This window comes from Salvelinus namaycush, unplaced genomic scaffold, assembly GCF_016432855.1.
Source record: "Salvelinus namaycush isolate Seneca unplaced genomic scaffold, SaNama_1.0 Scaffold298, whole genome shotgun sequence".
NCBI lineage: Eukaryota > Metazoa > Chordata > Actinopteri > Salmoniformes > Salmonidae > Salvelinus > Salvelinus namaycush.
This window is the reverse complement of record NW_024059874.1, coordinates 20,692-36,485: the sequence shown is the minus strand read 5'-3', so window position 1 is coordinate 36,485 and position 15,794 is coordinate 20,692. Positions and strand designations below refer to the sequence as shown.

At 44.4% G+C, this 15,794-nt stretch overlaps 1 protein-coding gene across 1 annotated transcript in view; it reads right to left on the bottom strand.

Moving 5' to 3' along the window:
* LOC120039756 (ryanodine receptor 3-like) overlaps positions 1–15,794 on the bottom strand; it is an 82,532-nt gene that overhangs the window by 47,602 nt on the left and 19,136 nt on the right. The window contains exons 10-22 of the mRNA XM_038985142.1: positions 14,199–14,277; positions 11,675–11,764; positions 10,832–10,969; positions 10,649–10,720; positions 9,979–10,054; positions 8,613–8,736; positions 6,842–6,957; positions 6,668–6,735; positions 6,433–6,554; positions 5,617–5,666; positions 4,178–4,238; positions 1,816–2,054; positions 272–353 (exon numbers count right to left, since the gene is read on the bottom strand). Of these exons, the coding sequence (XP_038841070.1) occupies positions 272–353; positions 1,816–2,054; positions 4,178–4,238; positions 5,617–5,666; positions 6,433–6,554; positions 6,668–6,735; positions 6,842–6,957; positions 8,613–8,736; positions 9,979–10,054; positions 10,649–10,720; positions 10,832–10,969; positions 11,675–11,764; positions 14,199–14,277 (1,317 nt within the window). The remainder of the gene's footprint in view (positions 1–271; positions 354–1,815; positions 2,055–4,177; positions 4,239–5,616; positions 5,667–6,432; positions 6,555–6,667; positions 6,736–6,841; positions 6,958–8,612; positions 8,737–9,978; positions 10,055–10,648; positions 10,721–10,831; positions 10,970–11,674; positions 11,765–14,198; positions 14,278–15,794) is intronic.

Genomic DNA, 15,794 nt, shown 5'->3' with positions numbered 1-15,794 from the left:
GAGAGACTTGGGGGACAATGGAATTCAATAAAAAAGTGTCTTTATTGCTAAAAGTAGAACCAGCACGTTTCAGCTTTTCATTATTTAATTTCTTTCTTCTTCACTTACAGCACTCAAACGTGACTTAGAGCACACCACAGTTCAGACATTGTGATGTTTCTAGTCAGTGTTGGATGGAGTTTTCCTTCTCCAATTATCCAGAGAGATTTAATCACTCTCATTTCATCTCCTGCTCCTACTGTACCTCCTTAGATGTGGTGAGGCCTCATACCTCTCCATGAAGATGTGTTTCCCCGTGCCCAACGAGTAGAGACACGTCACAATGCGATAGCACGACAGCTGGACATCATCCACTGGAAAAGGCAACACACACAGGTCAGATTTCCTAGCAATACTAGGACCCACAGCCGCTCCCCAACCTTTCCTCTGGGCACACCCAGCCGTTCCCGCCACCTCTCCTCGGGACCCCCAGCCATTCCAAACCTCTCCTCGGGACCCCAGCTGCTCCCAAACCTCTCCTCAGGACCCCCAGCCGCTCCCCAACCTCTCCTCAGGACCCCCAGCCGTTCCCAAACCTCTCCTCGGGACCCCCAGCCGCTCCCCAACCTCTCCTCGGGACCCACAGCCATTCCAAACCTCTCCTCTGGGACCCCCAGCCGTTCCCGCAACCTCACCTCAGGACCCCAGCCGTTCTAAACCTCTCCTCGGGACCCCAGCCGTTCTAAACCTCTCCTCGGGACCCCAGCCGTTCTAAACCTCTCCTCGGGACCCCAGCCGTTCTAAACCTCTCCTCGGGACCCCAGCCGTTCTAAATCTCTCCTCGGGACCCCAGCCGTTCTAAATCTCTCCTCGGGACCCCAGCCGTTCCAAACCTCTCCTCTGGACCCCAGCCGTTCTAAATCTCTCCTCGGGACCCCAGCCGTTCCAAACCTCTCCTCGGGACCCCAGCCGTTCCAAACCTCTCCTCGGGACCCCAGCCGTTGCAAACCTCTCCTCTGGACCCCAGCCGTTACAAACCTCTCCTCTGGACCCCAGCCGTTCTAAATCTCTCCTCGGGACCCCAGCCGTTCTAAATCTCTCCTCGGGACCCCAGCCATTCTAAACCTCTCCTCGGGACCCCAGCTGCTCCCAAACCTCTCCTCTGGACCCCAGCCGTTCTAAAACTCTCCTCGGGACCCCAGCTGCTTCCAAACCTCTCCTCTGGACCCCAGCCATTCTAAACCTCTCCTCGGGACCCCAGCCGTTCCCAAACCTCTCCTCGGGACCCACAGCCATTCTAAACCTCTCCTCGGGGACCCCCGGCCATCCCCAAACCTCTCCTCGGGGACCCCCAGCCATTCCAAAACCCTTCCCCAGGACCCCCAGCCGTTCCCAAACCTCTCCTCGGGACCCACAGCCATTCTAAACCTCTCCTTGGGACACACAGCCACTCCCAAACCTCTCCTCTGGACCCCAGCCGTTCTAAACCTCTCCTCGGGACCCCAGCCGTTCCCAAACCGGGGGTCCCCGAGGAGAGGTTTGGAACGGCTGGGGGTCCCCGAGGAGAGGTTTGGAACGGCTGGGGGTCCTGGGGAAGGGTTTTGGAATGGCTGGGGGTCCCCGAGGAGAGGTTTGGGGACGGCTGGGGGTCCCCGAGGAGAGGTTTGGGGACGGCTGGGGGTCTCCGAGGAGAGGTTTGGAACGGCTGGGGATCCCGAGGAGAGGTTTGGAACGGCTGGGGGTCCCAGAGGAGAGGTTTGAGAACCACTGCACTAGGGGACTCACGCATGGTGCAACCAGTGTAAATGTATTAAAATAACATCAAGGCTAACTCACCCAGCAGGCAGACTCCAAAGTTGTGCATGGTGACATGTTCGAACAGGGCTGTGAGGATGGGCAGCAGAGCGGTGGTGGCGTAGGTGATGTTCTGGGACAAGCCCTTCATCTGGCTCCGGGACTGGCTGAACTTTCCCAGCTTCAGCATCTCCAGCGTCTTCTCTAGGTCCTCCGCTGCATTCTCAAATAACGTCCTGACCCCAGCCTTCACCATCTCTGAGCCTGACTTCATCACCGTCCTGGGAGGAAGAGGACAAAAGGAGAGGTGTAAGAACAACAGAACAGAAGGAGAGGTGTAAGAACAACACAGAAAAATAAGCGTAAATGATTCTCCTATAATGACAAAAGGACGCTCTGCACAACCAAATCTAAGCTTTTGGTCAGTAATGACCTTAAGAGATTCTCCTCACACAGGAAACCATTTGTGTAATGGATTCCTACAGGGGTCATACGTGGATGGACGGACAGACAAACTACACTGAAAAAGGTGTGTACTTTTCATATCCAGAATAATGATCAACATACATAGTTCTTGTCAATATGGGGGCGCTGTTTTCACTTTGTAAAAATTCGTTCCCAAATTAAACTGCCTCGTACTCAATTCTTGCTCGTACAATATGCATATTATTATTACTATTGGATAGAAAACACTCTCTAGTTTCTAAAACCGTTTGAATTATATCTGTGAGTAAAACAGAACTCAAATTGCAGCAAACTTTCTGTCAGGAAGTGAGAAATCTGAAATCGGGCACTCTGTTCCAGGGTCAGTTTATTAATTTGCATGTAATCTATGGGTCGACATGCACTGCATACGATTTCCCCTAGATGTCAGTAGGCAGTGAGAATTGGAATGGGGTTGCTAGGTAGATCTGAGGCCGTATAAAAGCTCTTGGAACGGGGGGTGCAGTCTTTTCAACGTTCGTCATGACGCGAGACAGACCTCAGGATGGCATTCTGAAAAGCTCTCGTTATAGGCCTTAGATATATCCGGCTCTGATTTTATTCGATATAGGTGTTAAAAACATCATAATGTAGTTATTTTAAACCGAGTTATATCAGTTTATATCAGTATATTGAGATTTTAAGAATTTTCTTTGTGCTGCGTTATGAAGAGTTGGACACGTCTGGGCCACATAGCTAATGTTTGCTGCTAATTCCAAAGTTGAAGACGACAATCTACAACCGAGCAACGATGATTCTGGACAAAGGACAACTTGCACAAGATTCTGATGGAAGCTCATCAAATAGTAAGAACTATTTATGCTGTTAATTCGTATTTCTGTTGAAAAATGTTAAACTATAATTCCGCCATTAATTTCGGCACGGTCTCGCTGTAACGCACGCTGTATGTCGTAGTAACGTTAATTTTAAAAATCTAACACAGCGGTTGCATTAAGAACTAATGTATCTTTAATTTGCTGTCCAACCTGTATTTTTTAGTCAAGTTTATGATTAGTTATTGATTAGATTAGGTGCCTCTCCCAAGATTTCTCCCGACATTTTGTTTGAAGTTTGGCTACTATTCACATTGTATAACCACGATTTGTGCCGCTAAATATGCACATTTTCGAACAAACTCTATATGTATTGTGTAATATGATGTTATAGGACTGTCATCTGAAGAAGTTTGAGAAGGTTAGTGAAAAAATTAATATATTTTGCTGGTTTATTCGCTAACGCTAACGTTATGTTGAATGAATGGGGCTGTGTGGTAGGCTATTGTAGTAAGCTAATATAATGCTATATTGTGTTTTCGCTGGAAAACACTTTAAAAAATCGGAAATATTGGCTGGATTCACAAGATGTTTATCTTTCATTTGGTGTCTTGGACTTGTGATTTCATGAGAATTTTATTATATGATATCCCTGTCGCTTTAGGCTAGGCTATGCTAGTCAGTTTTTTTGATGGGGGGATCCCGGATCCGGGGTTGTGACTCGTTAGAGGCTAAAGTATGAAATTGTCTTTATTGACTTTAATGTCGTAAGCATCTTAACCTTTAGTTGTACATGTTTAATGTAACGTTTATTTCCACAGGGAGTTTATTTCCACAGGGAGTTTATTTTCACAGGGAGTTTATTTTCACAGGGAGTTTATTTCCACAGGGAGTTTATTTCCCATTGAGAGCAAGCCCCCTTTCACAAGGGAGCCCTGAATATACACCATTTATACAATTTACAAATGCAATATACTAAAAGCATATATGATTTACAAGCCATTCAACGATCACATTCCTCAGTAAAGAGTTCCTTAATCAACAATTTGAACTGAACGAGAAGCACCAGAACATCAAGTTGCGGTTTGACTTTTTCTGATTTAAGGGGAGACGAGGTTTGTTCTTCCGGGTCTTTAAAAGGCTCTTACCTTGTGTCGAGGGAATGAGCCAGGATGTGTAGACAGCTCACCATAATAGCCGAGTCGCTCCCTATGAGAACACATTGATATGGAAATCACTGCCAAAGACTACAGGCATCGCTGAGTACAAATCAGAGCACTAAGGCAGACTGGTAGAGGCCTGTCACACTGGTAAAGGCCTGTCACACTGGTAGAGGCCTGACACACTGGTAGAGGCCTGACACACTGGTAAAGGCATTGACACACAGGTAAAGGCATTGACACACAGGTAAAGGCCTGCCACACTGGTAGAGGCCTGGCACACTGGTAGAGGCCTGGCACTCTGGTAGAGGCATGGCACATTGGTAGAGGCCTGGCACATTGGTAGAGGCCTGGCACACTGGTAGAGGCCTGGCACACTGGTAGAGGCCTGACACAATGGTAAAGGCCTGACACACTGGTAAAGGCCTGTCACACTGGTAAAGGCCTGTCACACTGGTAAAGGCATTGACACACTGGTAATGCCTGACACAATGGTAAAGGTCTGACACACTGGTAAAGGCCTGGCACACTGGTAAAGGTTTGGCACACTGGTAAAGGTCTGGCACACTGGTAATTTCTGGCACACTGGTAAAGGCCTGGCACACTGGTAGAGGTCTGGCACACTGGTAGAGGTCTGGCACACTGGTAAATGCCTGGCACACTGGTAAAGGTCTGGCACACTGGTAAAGGTCTGGCACACTGGTAAAGGTCTGGCACACTGGTAAAGGTCTGGCACACTGGTAAAGGTCTGGCACACTGGTAAAGGTCTGGCACACTGGTAGAGGTCTGGCACACTGGTAAAGGTCTGGCACACTGGTAAATGCCTGGCACACTGGTAAATGCCTGGCACACTGGTAAATGCCTGGCACACTGGTAAAGGCCTTGACACAATGGTAAAGGCCTTGACACACTGGTAAAGGCATTGGCACACTGGTAAAGGCCTGGCACACTGGTAGAGGTCTGGCACACTGGTAGAGGTCTGGCACACTGGTAGAGGTCTGGCACACTGGTAGAGGCCTGGCACACTGGTAGAGGTCTGGCACACTGGTAAAGGTCTGGCACACTGGTAAAGGTCTGGCACACTGGTAAAGGTCTGGCACACTGGTAAAGGTCTGGCACACTGGTAATGCCTGGCACACTGGTAGAGGCCTGGCACACTGGTAAAGGCATTGATACACAGGTAAAGGCTTGGCACACTGATAAATGCCTGGCACACTGATAAATGCCTGGCACACTGATAAAGACCTGGCACACTGGTAAAGGCCTGACACACCGGTAAAGGCCTGGCACACCTGTAAAGGCCTGACACACTGGTAAAGGCCTGGCACACTGGTAGAGGCCTGGTAAAGGCCTGACACACAGGTAAAGGCCTGGCACACTGGTAAAGGCATTGATACACAGGTAAAGGCATTGACCAAGGTCCTTACCAAAGAGGGAAATCCTGTGTCTGACAAGAGCTGCCATCTTACAGAACAGGCTGTAAAATATAGGAGAGGAAAGGCAATGAAATAACCAGATAAATATAGGAGAGGAAAGGCAATGAAATAACCAGATAAATATAGGATAGGAAAGGCAATGAAATAACCAGATAAATATAGGAGAGGAAAGGCAATGAAAAATACAGATAAATATAGGATAGGAAAGGCAATGAAAAATACAGATACATATAGGATAGGAAAGGCAATGAAATAACCAGATAAATATAGGAGAGGAAAGGCAATGAAATAACCAGATAAATATAGGAGAGGAAAGGCAATGAAATAACCAGATAAATATAGGAGAGGAAAGGCAATGAAATAACCAGATAAATATAGGAGAGGAAAGGCAATGAAATATACAGATAAATATAGGAGAGGAAAGGCAATGAAATAACCAGATAAATATAGGAGAGGAAAGGCAATGAAATAACCAGATAAATATAGGAGAGGAAAGGCAATGAAATAAACAGATAAAGAAAGGAGAGAAGAAGAAAACAAACTGAGGAAAACAAGAAAAAAATTGTTCACAAGTTTCACATGTGTATTGTAGTGCCCAGTCTGAAATCAATCTATAAGTACCTTCCCTAGACACCAGGCTAGGTGAAATGTACTCCATTATAGATTACACCTATCTGATCCTATCAGGTCAATTGGAAGTGTCTATGAATAAGTGACTCTCATTAGAAAACTGTGGCTGGGAATTCTGTGTTGAGTTCAGACTGCCAACATTGTCATTCACCAGTGTGTCCGCTACTGGTACCTTACCTGGTGATCATCTCCTTCTCTTTGTTAGAGGCGTAGCCACTGCTGCTCAGGTTCTTACTGGGCGAGGACAGGAAGTACATGCTGTGATTCTTAAAGTACATGTCTATGAGTGGTAGCAGCACCTGTAGGGCAGGTTGGGAGGAGAAGGGGTGGATCAAGGCAGAGCTTAGAGAGCTTATTCCACAGTGTCTACAATTCATTTCCTGTCTATTGTTGAAAGACTGTACATCCATACCTTGGCGAAGAACTTGATTTCCTGATCGTGAGGCGATTTGTCTGTCTTTCCGCTGGTGGCCATGGCCTCTGGAAAAAACAGGTTCAAAGACGTATAAAATTTAAACTAGACACTTAACTAAATTCTCAATTCCATATTTCAAAGCATATTCATCAAATGTCTGAGTGGACTCACCTAGGTGGGCGATGAACTCCTGAGCCGAGTCCACATTCTTCAGCAACCTCTGGAGGAATGTGTAAGCAAACCTCTTCTCCATGGACGATGAGTCTTGCTCCATGTCCTTCAGGCCTCTGCAGAACATCAATAAGATAAGACACAATAGAACATCATTGATCTGACTAAAACAGTGCCGATTACTGTTTTAGTCTGCCGATTACTGTTTTAGTCTGCCGATTACTGTTTAAGTCAGCCGATTACTGTTTAAGTCTGCCGATTACTGTGTTAGTCTGCCGATTACTGTGTTAGTCTGCCGATTACTGTTTTAGTCTGCCGATTACTGTGTTAGTCTGCCGATTACTGTGTTAGTCTGCCGATTACTGTTTTAGTCTGCCGATTACTGTTTTAGTCTGCCGATTACTGTTTTAGTCTGCCGATTACTGTTTTAGTCTGCCGATTACTGTTTTAGTCTGCCGATTACTGTTTCAGTCTGCCGATTACTGTTTCAGTCTGCCGATTACTGTTTAAGTCTGCCGATTACTGTTTAAGTCTGCCGATTACTGTGTTAGTCAGTTGATTACTGTTTTAGTCTGCCGATTACTGTGTTAGTCTGCCGATTACTGTGTTAGTCTGCCGATTACTGTGTTAGTCAGCCGATTACTGTTTTAGTCTGCCGATTACTGTTTTAGTCAGTTGATTAGTGTTTTAGTCAGTTGATTACTGTTTTAGTCTGCCGATTACTGTTTTAGTCAGCCGATTACTGTTTTAGTCAGCCGATTACTGTTTTAGTCAGCCGATTACTGTTTTAGTCAGCCGATTACTGTTTTAGTCAGCCGATTACTGTTTTAGTCTGCCGATTACTGTTTTAGTCAGCCGATTACTGTTTTAGTCAGCCGATTACTGTTTTAGTCTGCCGATTACTGTTTTAGCCAGTTGATTACTGTTTTAGTCAGTTGATTACTGTTTTAGTCTGCCGATTACTATTTTAGTCTGCCGATTACTATTTTAGTCTGCCGATTACTGTTTTAGTCTGCCGATTACTGTTTTAGCCAGTTGATTACTATTTTAGTCTGCCGATTACTGTTTTAGCCAGTTGATTACTGTTTTAGTCTGCCGATTACTATTTTAGTCAGCCGATTACTGTTTTAGTCTGCCGATTACTATTTTAGTCAGCCGATTACTGTTTTAGTCAGCCGGTTACTGTTTTAGTCAGCCGGTTACTGTTTTAGTCAGCCGGTTACTGTTTTAGTCAGCCGGTTACTGTTTTAGCCTGCCGATTACTGTTTTAGCCTGCCGATTACTGTTTTAGCCTGCCGATTACTGTTTTAGCCTGCCGATTACTGTTTTAGTCTGCCGATTACTGTTTTAGTCTGCCGATTACTGTTTTAGTCTGCCGATTACTGTTTTAGTCTGCCGATTACTGTTTTAGTCAGCCGATTACTGTTTTAGTCAGCTGATTACTGTAATACTACTCTATTACAGTAATAATACTACTGTATTACAGTAATAATACTACTGTATTACAGTAATAATACTACTGTATTACAGGTGATTTTAATCTGAATCTTCAGGCGCCAACAGGAGAAACATTTTCAAAGCATTTCTTCTCAATGGACTTGAAGTTCAGGTGGCATCTCTTCCATTTCAAAACATTCAGTTGCCCACTGAACATGACATGACAGAATGTAAGAAACAGTGATGGACTGATTGATTAACTGATTGATTTCATGCCCTCTGTGGTAACAGGCAGATGCAGTATACGGTGAGATAGTTAGGGGGAGAGTCTGACCTGGTGATAGTGTATCCATTGATCTGAAGAAATTTAAAGAGATCCTGGACCTTCTCTCTGTCTCTGTATTTCTCCTTGGCTGTCAGAGTGTCATAGGGCACCAGCAATGGGTGGTTCCCTCCTCCTGAGACAGACAGCAAACACATCAAACAGTGGCTCCACTTTCACAAACATACAGTATATACATACAGTATATACATATATACTGTATATACTGTATGTAGACATCCACAAGTCTGGTTCATCCTTGGGAGCAATTTCCAAACGCCTGAAGGTACCATGTTCATCTGTACAAACAATAGTATGCAAGTATAAACACCATGGGACCACACAGCCATCATACCGCTCAGGAAGGAGACGCCATCTGTCTCCTAGAGATGAACGTACTTTGGTGCAAAAAAGTGCAAATCAATCCCAGAACAACAGCAAAGGACCTTGTGAAGACGAAGGAGGAAACAGGTACAAAATTATCTATATCTACAGTAAAACGAGTCCTATATCGACATAACCTGAAAGGCCAATCAGCAAGGAAGAAGCCACTGCTCCAAAACCGCCATAAAAAAGCCAGACTACGGTTTGCAACTGCACATGGGGACAAAGATCGCACTTTTTGGAGAAATGTCCTCTGGTCTGATGAAACAAAAATAGAACTGTTTGGCCATAATGATCATCGTTATGGTTGGAGGAAAAAGGGGGTGGCTTGCAAGCCGAAGAACACCATCCCAACCATTGGACAATGACCCCAAGCATACTTCCAAAGTTGTTGCAAAATGGCTTAAGGACAACAAAGTCAAGTTATTGGAGTAGCCATCACAAAGCCCTGACCTCAATCAATATAGAACATTTGTGGGCAGAACTGAAAAAGTGTGTGCGAGTAAGGAGGCCTACAAACCTGACTCAGTTACACCAGTTCAGTCAGGAGGAATGGGCCAAAATTCACCCAACTTATTGTGGGAAGCTTGTGGAAGGCTACCCGAGACGTTTGACCCAAGTTAAACAATTTAAAGGCAATGCTACCAAATACTAATTGAGTGTATTTAAACTTCTGACCCACTGGGAATGTGATGAAAGAAATAAAAGCTGAAATAAATAATTCTCTCTACTATTATTCTGACATTTCACAGTCTTAAAATAAAGTGGTGATCCTAACTGACCTAAGACAGGGCATTTTTACTAGGATTAAATGTCAGGATTTGTGAAAAACTGAGTTTAAATGTATTCGGCTAAGGTGTATATATATATATATATATATATTACGTATACCTACATCTTACATAAACTTTAACATACACTTCCCACGCACATTTAGCATGCATTATTCCTGTGTGATTACAAGGGATGACGGGCCTGGTGGTTAACTACACACCTTTACTGTTCAGCTCAGCTTTCTTCTTCTTGGCCCAGATGTTGTGGTAGTTCTCTGCTACGACCTCCACCATCCCCTACAGGGGGAACACACACACACATGGACATGAAAACAGTCAGTGCTTTGGATGTGTCACGATGAAGCTACTACAGGCAGGGTTTCCCAAACTCAGTCCACAGCTGAATCAAATAGCCAAAGCTTGATGAGTTGTTATTTGAATCAGCTGTGTAGTGCTATGGGCAAAAAAACACAACATGCACCTGGGAAAGGGGCCCAGGACCGAGTTTGGGAAACCCCGCACTCCAGCAGACCTGAGTTCCAATACTATTTTAAATCTTCCAAATACTTCTGAGAGTTTGCTTTAGCCTTCCTGGATTAGCAGGCGGGTGGGGTTAGTACTTTTTGGGACTTTTTCTATTTGTCTCATTGAAAAAAGGTAGCCTCAAACAAAGCATAACAAATTCCAATAGCATGTGAACCCACGTCTGGTGTGGAGTGCAGAGCACCGCCCATGGCCCACAGCACACTGTACCTGCTTAGTAACATGACATCGGATGTGATGTCATATTACATTATATAGTATCATGACTTGATAGAGGGTAAAACATTATGGAGAACATTGTTCAATAACCACAATATAAAAACATAGCAATTGTTCCATGACAACAACCTGCAACTCTCTGGATAGAGTAATATTGTTCAGATCCAATGGTGGTTCCGGGATGAATTCGTTATCGTTATCCTGTCAACATTAAAAGATAATAGAGTGAATCGTTAAATTAAATCGGTGATATGGTGTATTGATGTGGGAAATGTTAGCCATTCAACGTACAGTATATATACACAAACACACTACCTGAGTGGACTCTGAGATCTTGCTTTGTTTCTCGATGAACATGGCCTCTCCCTCTTTGGTCCTCTCCATGTTCCAGCCCATAGCTAACATACTCTTTAGAGACTCCTTCACTGGCCAGCGGTACGTCTCCCTCTCCTACAAACACAGACACAGGCACACAATGTACAGTAAATTACCCTTTCAATCAGTCTCTCGTGACAGATTGTTAGCTAGCTACAGTAGCTACTGCAGAGAAAATGTGTTTCTGGATTCTGAGATTCGCGTTATAGTATCAACAGTACCTTCACATTGAGTGACAGATTAGGGGTCTAATGTCAACATTACATTCTAACTGAGTGACAGATTAGGTTTATAGTATCAACATTACATTCTAACTGAGTGACAGATTAGGGTTATAGTATCATCATTACATTCTAAGCCAGTGACAGATTAGGTTTATAGTATCAACATTACCTTCACACTGAGTGACAGATTAGGGGTCTAATGTCAACATTACATTCTAACTGAGTGACAGATTAGGTTTATAGTATCAACATTACATTCTAACTGAGTGACAGATTAGGGTTATAGTATCATCATTACATTCTAACTGAGTGACAGATTAGGGTTATAGTATCAACATTACATTCTAACTGAGTGACAGATTAGGTTTATAGTATCAACATTACCTTCACACTGAGTGACAGATTAGGGGTCTAATGTCAACATTACATTCTAACTGAGTGACAGATTAGGTTTATAGTATCATCATTACATTCTAACTGAGTGACAGATTAGGTTTATAGTATCAACATTACATTCTAACTGAGTGACAGATTAGGGTTATAGTATCAACAGTACCTTCTCACTCAGTGACTTGTAAGGCTTCAGCAGAGGGTGAGTTTTGGCATCATCATCTACGCACTCTCCCATTTTCCATCCCGCTGTCACCTGGAGATCAAGAGTTAAACCATGTTAGTCCAGGAGTAAGGCCATGTTAGTCCAGGAGTAAGCCTGTGTTAGTCCAGGAGTAAGGCCGTGTTAGTCCAGGAGTAAGGCCGTGTTAGTCCAGGAGTAAGGCCGTGTTAGTCCAGGAGTAAGGCCGTGTTAGTCCAGGAGTAAGGCCGTGTTAGTCCAGGAGTAAGGCCTTGTTAGTCCAGGAGTAAGGCCGTGTTAGTCCAGGAGTAAGGCCGTGTTAGTCCAGGAGTAAGGCCGTGTTAGTCCAGGAGTAAGGCCGTGTTAGTCCAGGAGTAAGGCCGTGTTAGTCCAGGAGTAAGGCCGTGTTAGTCCAGGAGTAAGGCCGTGTTAGTCCAGGAGTAAGGCCGTGTTAGTCCAGGAGTAAGGCCGTGTTAGTCCAGGAGTAAGGCCGTGTTAGTCCAGGAGTAAGGCCGTGTTAGTCCAGGAGTTAGGCCGTGTTAGTCCAGGAGTAAGGCCATGTTAGTCCAGGAGTAAGGCCATGTTAGTCCAGGAGTTAGGCCATGTTAGTCCAGGAGTTAGGCCATGTTAGTCCAGGAGTTAGGCCATGTTAGTCCAGGAGTTAGGCTGTGTTAGTCCAAAAGTTAGGCCATGTTAGTCTAGGAGTTAGGCCATGCTTTTGTTACTTCTAGGTTAGACTACTGCAATGCACTACTTTCCTGCTACCCGGATAAAGCACTAAATACACTTCAGATAGTGCTAAATACGGCTGCTAGAATCCTGACTAGAACCAAAAAATTTGATCATATTACTCCAGTGCTAGCCTCCCTACACTGGCTTCCTGTTAAGGCAAGGGCTGATTTCAAGGTTTTACTGCTAACCTACAAAGCATTACATGGGCTTGCTCCTACCTATCTTTCCGATTTGGTCCTGCCGTACATACCTACACGTACGCTACGGTCACAAGACGCAGGCCTCCTAATTGTCCCTAGAATTTCTAAGCAAACAGCTGGAGGCAGGGCTTTCTCCTATAGAGCTCCATTTTTATGGAATGGTCTGCCTACCCATGTGAGAGACGCAGACTCGGTCTCAACCTTTAAGTCTTTATTGAAGACTCATCTCTTCAGTAGGTCCTATGATTGAGTGTAGTCTGGCCCAGGAGTGTGAAGGTGAACGGAAAGGCTCTGGAGCAACGAACCGCCCTTGCTGTCTCTGCCTGGCCGGTTCCCCTCTCTCCACTGGGATTCTCTGCCTCTAACCCTATTAGTCACTGGCTTACTGGTGCTCTTTCATGCCGTCCCTAGGAGGGGTGTGTGACTTGAGTAGGTTGAGTCACTGATGTGGTCTTCCTGTCTGGGTTGGCGCCCCCCCCCTTGGGTTGTGCCGTGGCGGAGATCTTTGTGGGCTATACTCGGCCTTGTCTCAGGATGGTAAGTTGGTGGTTGAAGATATCCCTCTAGCGGTGTAGGGGCTGTGCTTTGGCAAAGTGGGTGGGGTGATACCCTTCCTGTTTGGCCCTGTCCGGGGGTATCATCGGATGGGGCCACAGTGTCTCCTGACCCCTCCTGTCTCAGCCTCCAGTATTTATGCTGCAGTAGTTTGTGTCGGGGGGCTAGGGTCAGTCTGTTATATCTGGAGTATTTATCCAGTGTCCTGTGTGAATTTAAGTATGCTTTCTCTAATTCTCTCTTTCTTTATTTCTCCAGTTTCTTCCAGTTTCAACTGTTCTGCCTGCGGCTATGGAACCCTGACCTCTTCACCGGACGTGCTACCTGTCCTAGACCTGCTGTTTTCAACTCTCTAGAGACAGCAGGAGCAGGAGATACTCTCAATGATCGGCTATGAAAAGCCAACTGACATTTACTCCTGAGGTGCTGACCTGTTGCACCCTCGACACCTACTGTGATTATTATTATTTGACCATGCTGGTCATTTATGAACATTTGAACATCTTGGCCATGTTCTGCTATAATCTCCACCCGGCACAGTCAGAAGAGGACTGGCCCCTCCTCATAGCCTGGTTCCTCTCAAGGTTTCTTCCTAGGTTTTGGCCTTTCTAGGGAGTTTTTCCTAGCCACCATGCTTCTACACCTGTTTGGGGTTTTAGGCTGGGTTTCTGTACAGCACTTTGAGATATCAGCTGATGTAAGAAGGGCCATATAAATACATTTGATTTGATGTTAGTCTAGGAGTTAGGCCATGTTAGTCTAGGAGTTAGGCCATGTTAGTCTAGGAGTTAGGCCATGCTAGTCTAGGAGTTAGGTCATGTTAGTCTAGGAGTTAGGCCACGTTAGTCTAGGAGTTAGGCCATGTTAGTCTAGGAGTTAGGCCATGTTAGTCTAGGAGTTAGGCCATGTTAGTCTAGGAGTTAGGCCATGCTAGTCTAGGAGTTAGGCCATGTAAAGACCTTACATTCAGACTCTTACACAGGAAAGGCAGCGTTTGAACCTAGTTGTTGGGGTTACAGTACCTTCTCTGAGGACCATTTGACGTGCGAATGCTCTGCAAACTTGTTGGCGATGTAGTCCAGTTTCTCTGGAAGGGACATACTAGAAAGAAGGAGAGGACATACATGAATGTTAGTCCTTCATTTTAATACAACCTATACATCTAGTGCAGTAGGGCTAGTCTCCCTCTGCTCCCATCTTTTAGTACATGGTGTTGTAATGAGGCTGTGTGTTCTGTGGATCCTGACCTTTTTTTATATATTTTTATTTGAACTTTATTTAACTAGGCAAGTCAGTTAAGAACAAATTATTTTTTTCAATGACGGCCTAGGAACAGTGGGTTAATAACTTCTTATGGCTGGGGGCAGTATTGAGTAGCTTGGATGAATAAGGTGCCCAGAGTAAACTGCCTGCTACTCAGAACCAGTTGCTAATATATGCATATTATTAGTATATTTGGATAGAAAACACTCTGAAGTTTCTAAAACTGTTTGAATGATGTCTGTGAGTACAGAACTCATATGGCAGGCAAAAACCTGAGAAAAAATCCAACCAGGAAGTGGGAAATCTGAGGTTTGTAGGCTTTCAACTCATCGCATATCGAATATAGAGTGGGATATTGGTCATATTGCACTTCCTAAGGCTTCCACTAGATGTCAACAGTCTTTAGAACATTGTTTGATGCTTCTACTGTGAAGGAGGGGGGAATGAGGGCTCTTTGAGTCATGGGTCTGGCAAAGTGCCATGAGCTGACCAGGCGTGTTCACGTGAGAGAGTTAGCTTGAGTTCCATTGCATTTCTGAAGACAAAGGAATTCTCCGGTTGGAACATTATTGAAGATTTATGTTAAAAACATCCTAAAGATTGATTCAATACTTCGTTTGACATGTTTCTACGTACTGTAATATGACTTTTCATCTGAACTTTCGCATGGACTTGCCCGCGCGTCGTGAGTTTGGATTGTGTACTGAACGCGCGAACAAAAAGGAGGTATTTGGACATAAATGATGGACTTTATGGAACAAATCAAACATTTATTGTGGAACTGGGATTCCTGGGAGTGCATTCTGATGAAGATCATCAAAGGTAAGTGAATATTTATTATGCTATTCTGACATCTGTTGACTCCACAACATGGTGGATATCTTCATGGCTTGTTTGGGCTCTGAGCGCTGTACTCAGATTATAGCATGGTGTGCTTTTTCCGTAAAGTTTAAAATCTGACACAGCGGTTGCATTAAGGAGAGGTTTATCTAAAGTTCCATGTATAATACTTGTATCTTTTATCAATGTTTATTATGAGTATTTCTGTAAATTGATGTGGCTCTCTGCAAAATCACCGGATGTTTTGGTAGCAAAACATTACTGAACATTATGCGCCAATGTAAACTGCGATTTTTGGATATAAATATGAACTTTATCGAACAAAACATACATGTATTGTGTAACACTATGAGTGTCATCTGATGAAGATCATCAAAGGTTAGTGATTCATTTTATCTCTATTTCTGATTTTTGTGACTCCTCTCTTTGTCTGGAAAAATGGCTGTGTTTTTCTGTGAATAGGTGCTGACCTAACATAATGATATGTTGTCCTTTTCGCCTTTTTGAAATCAGAC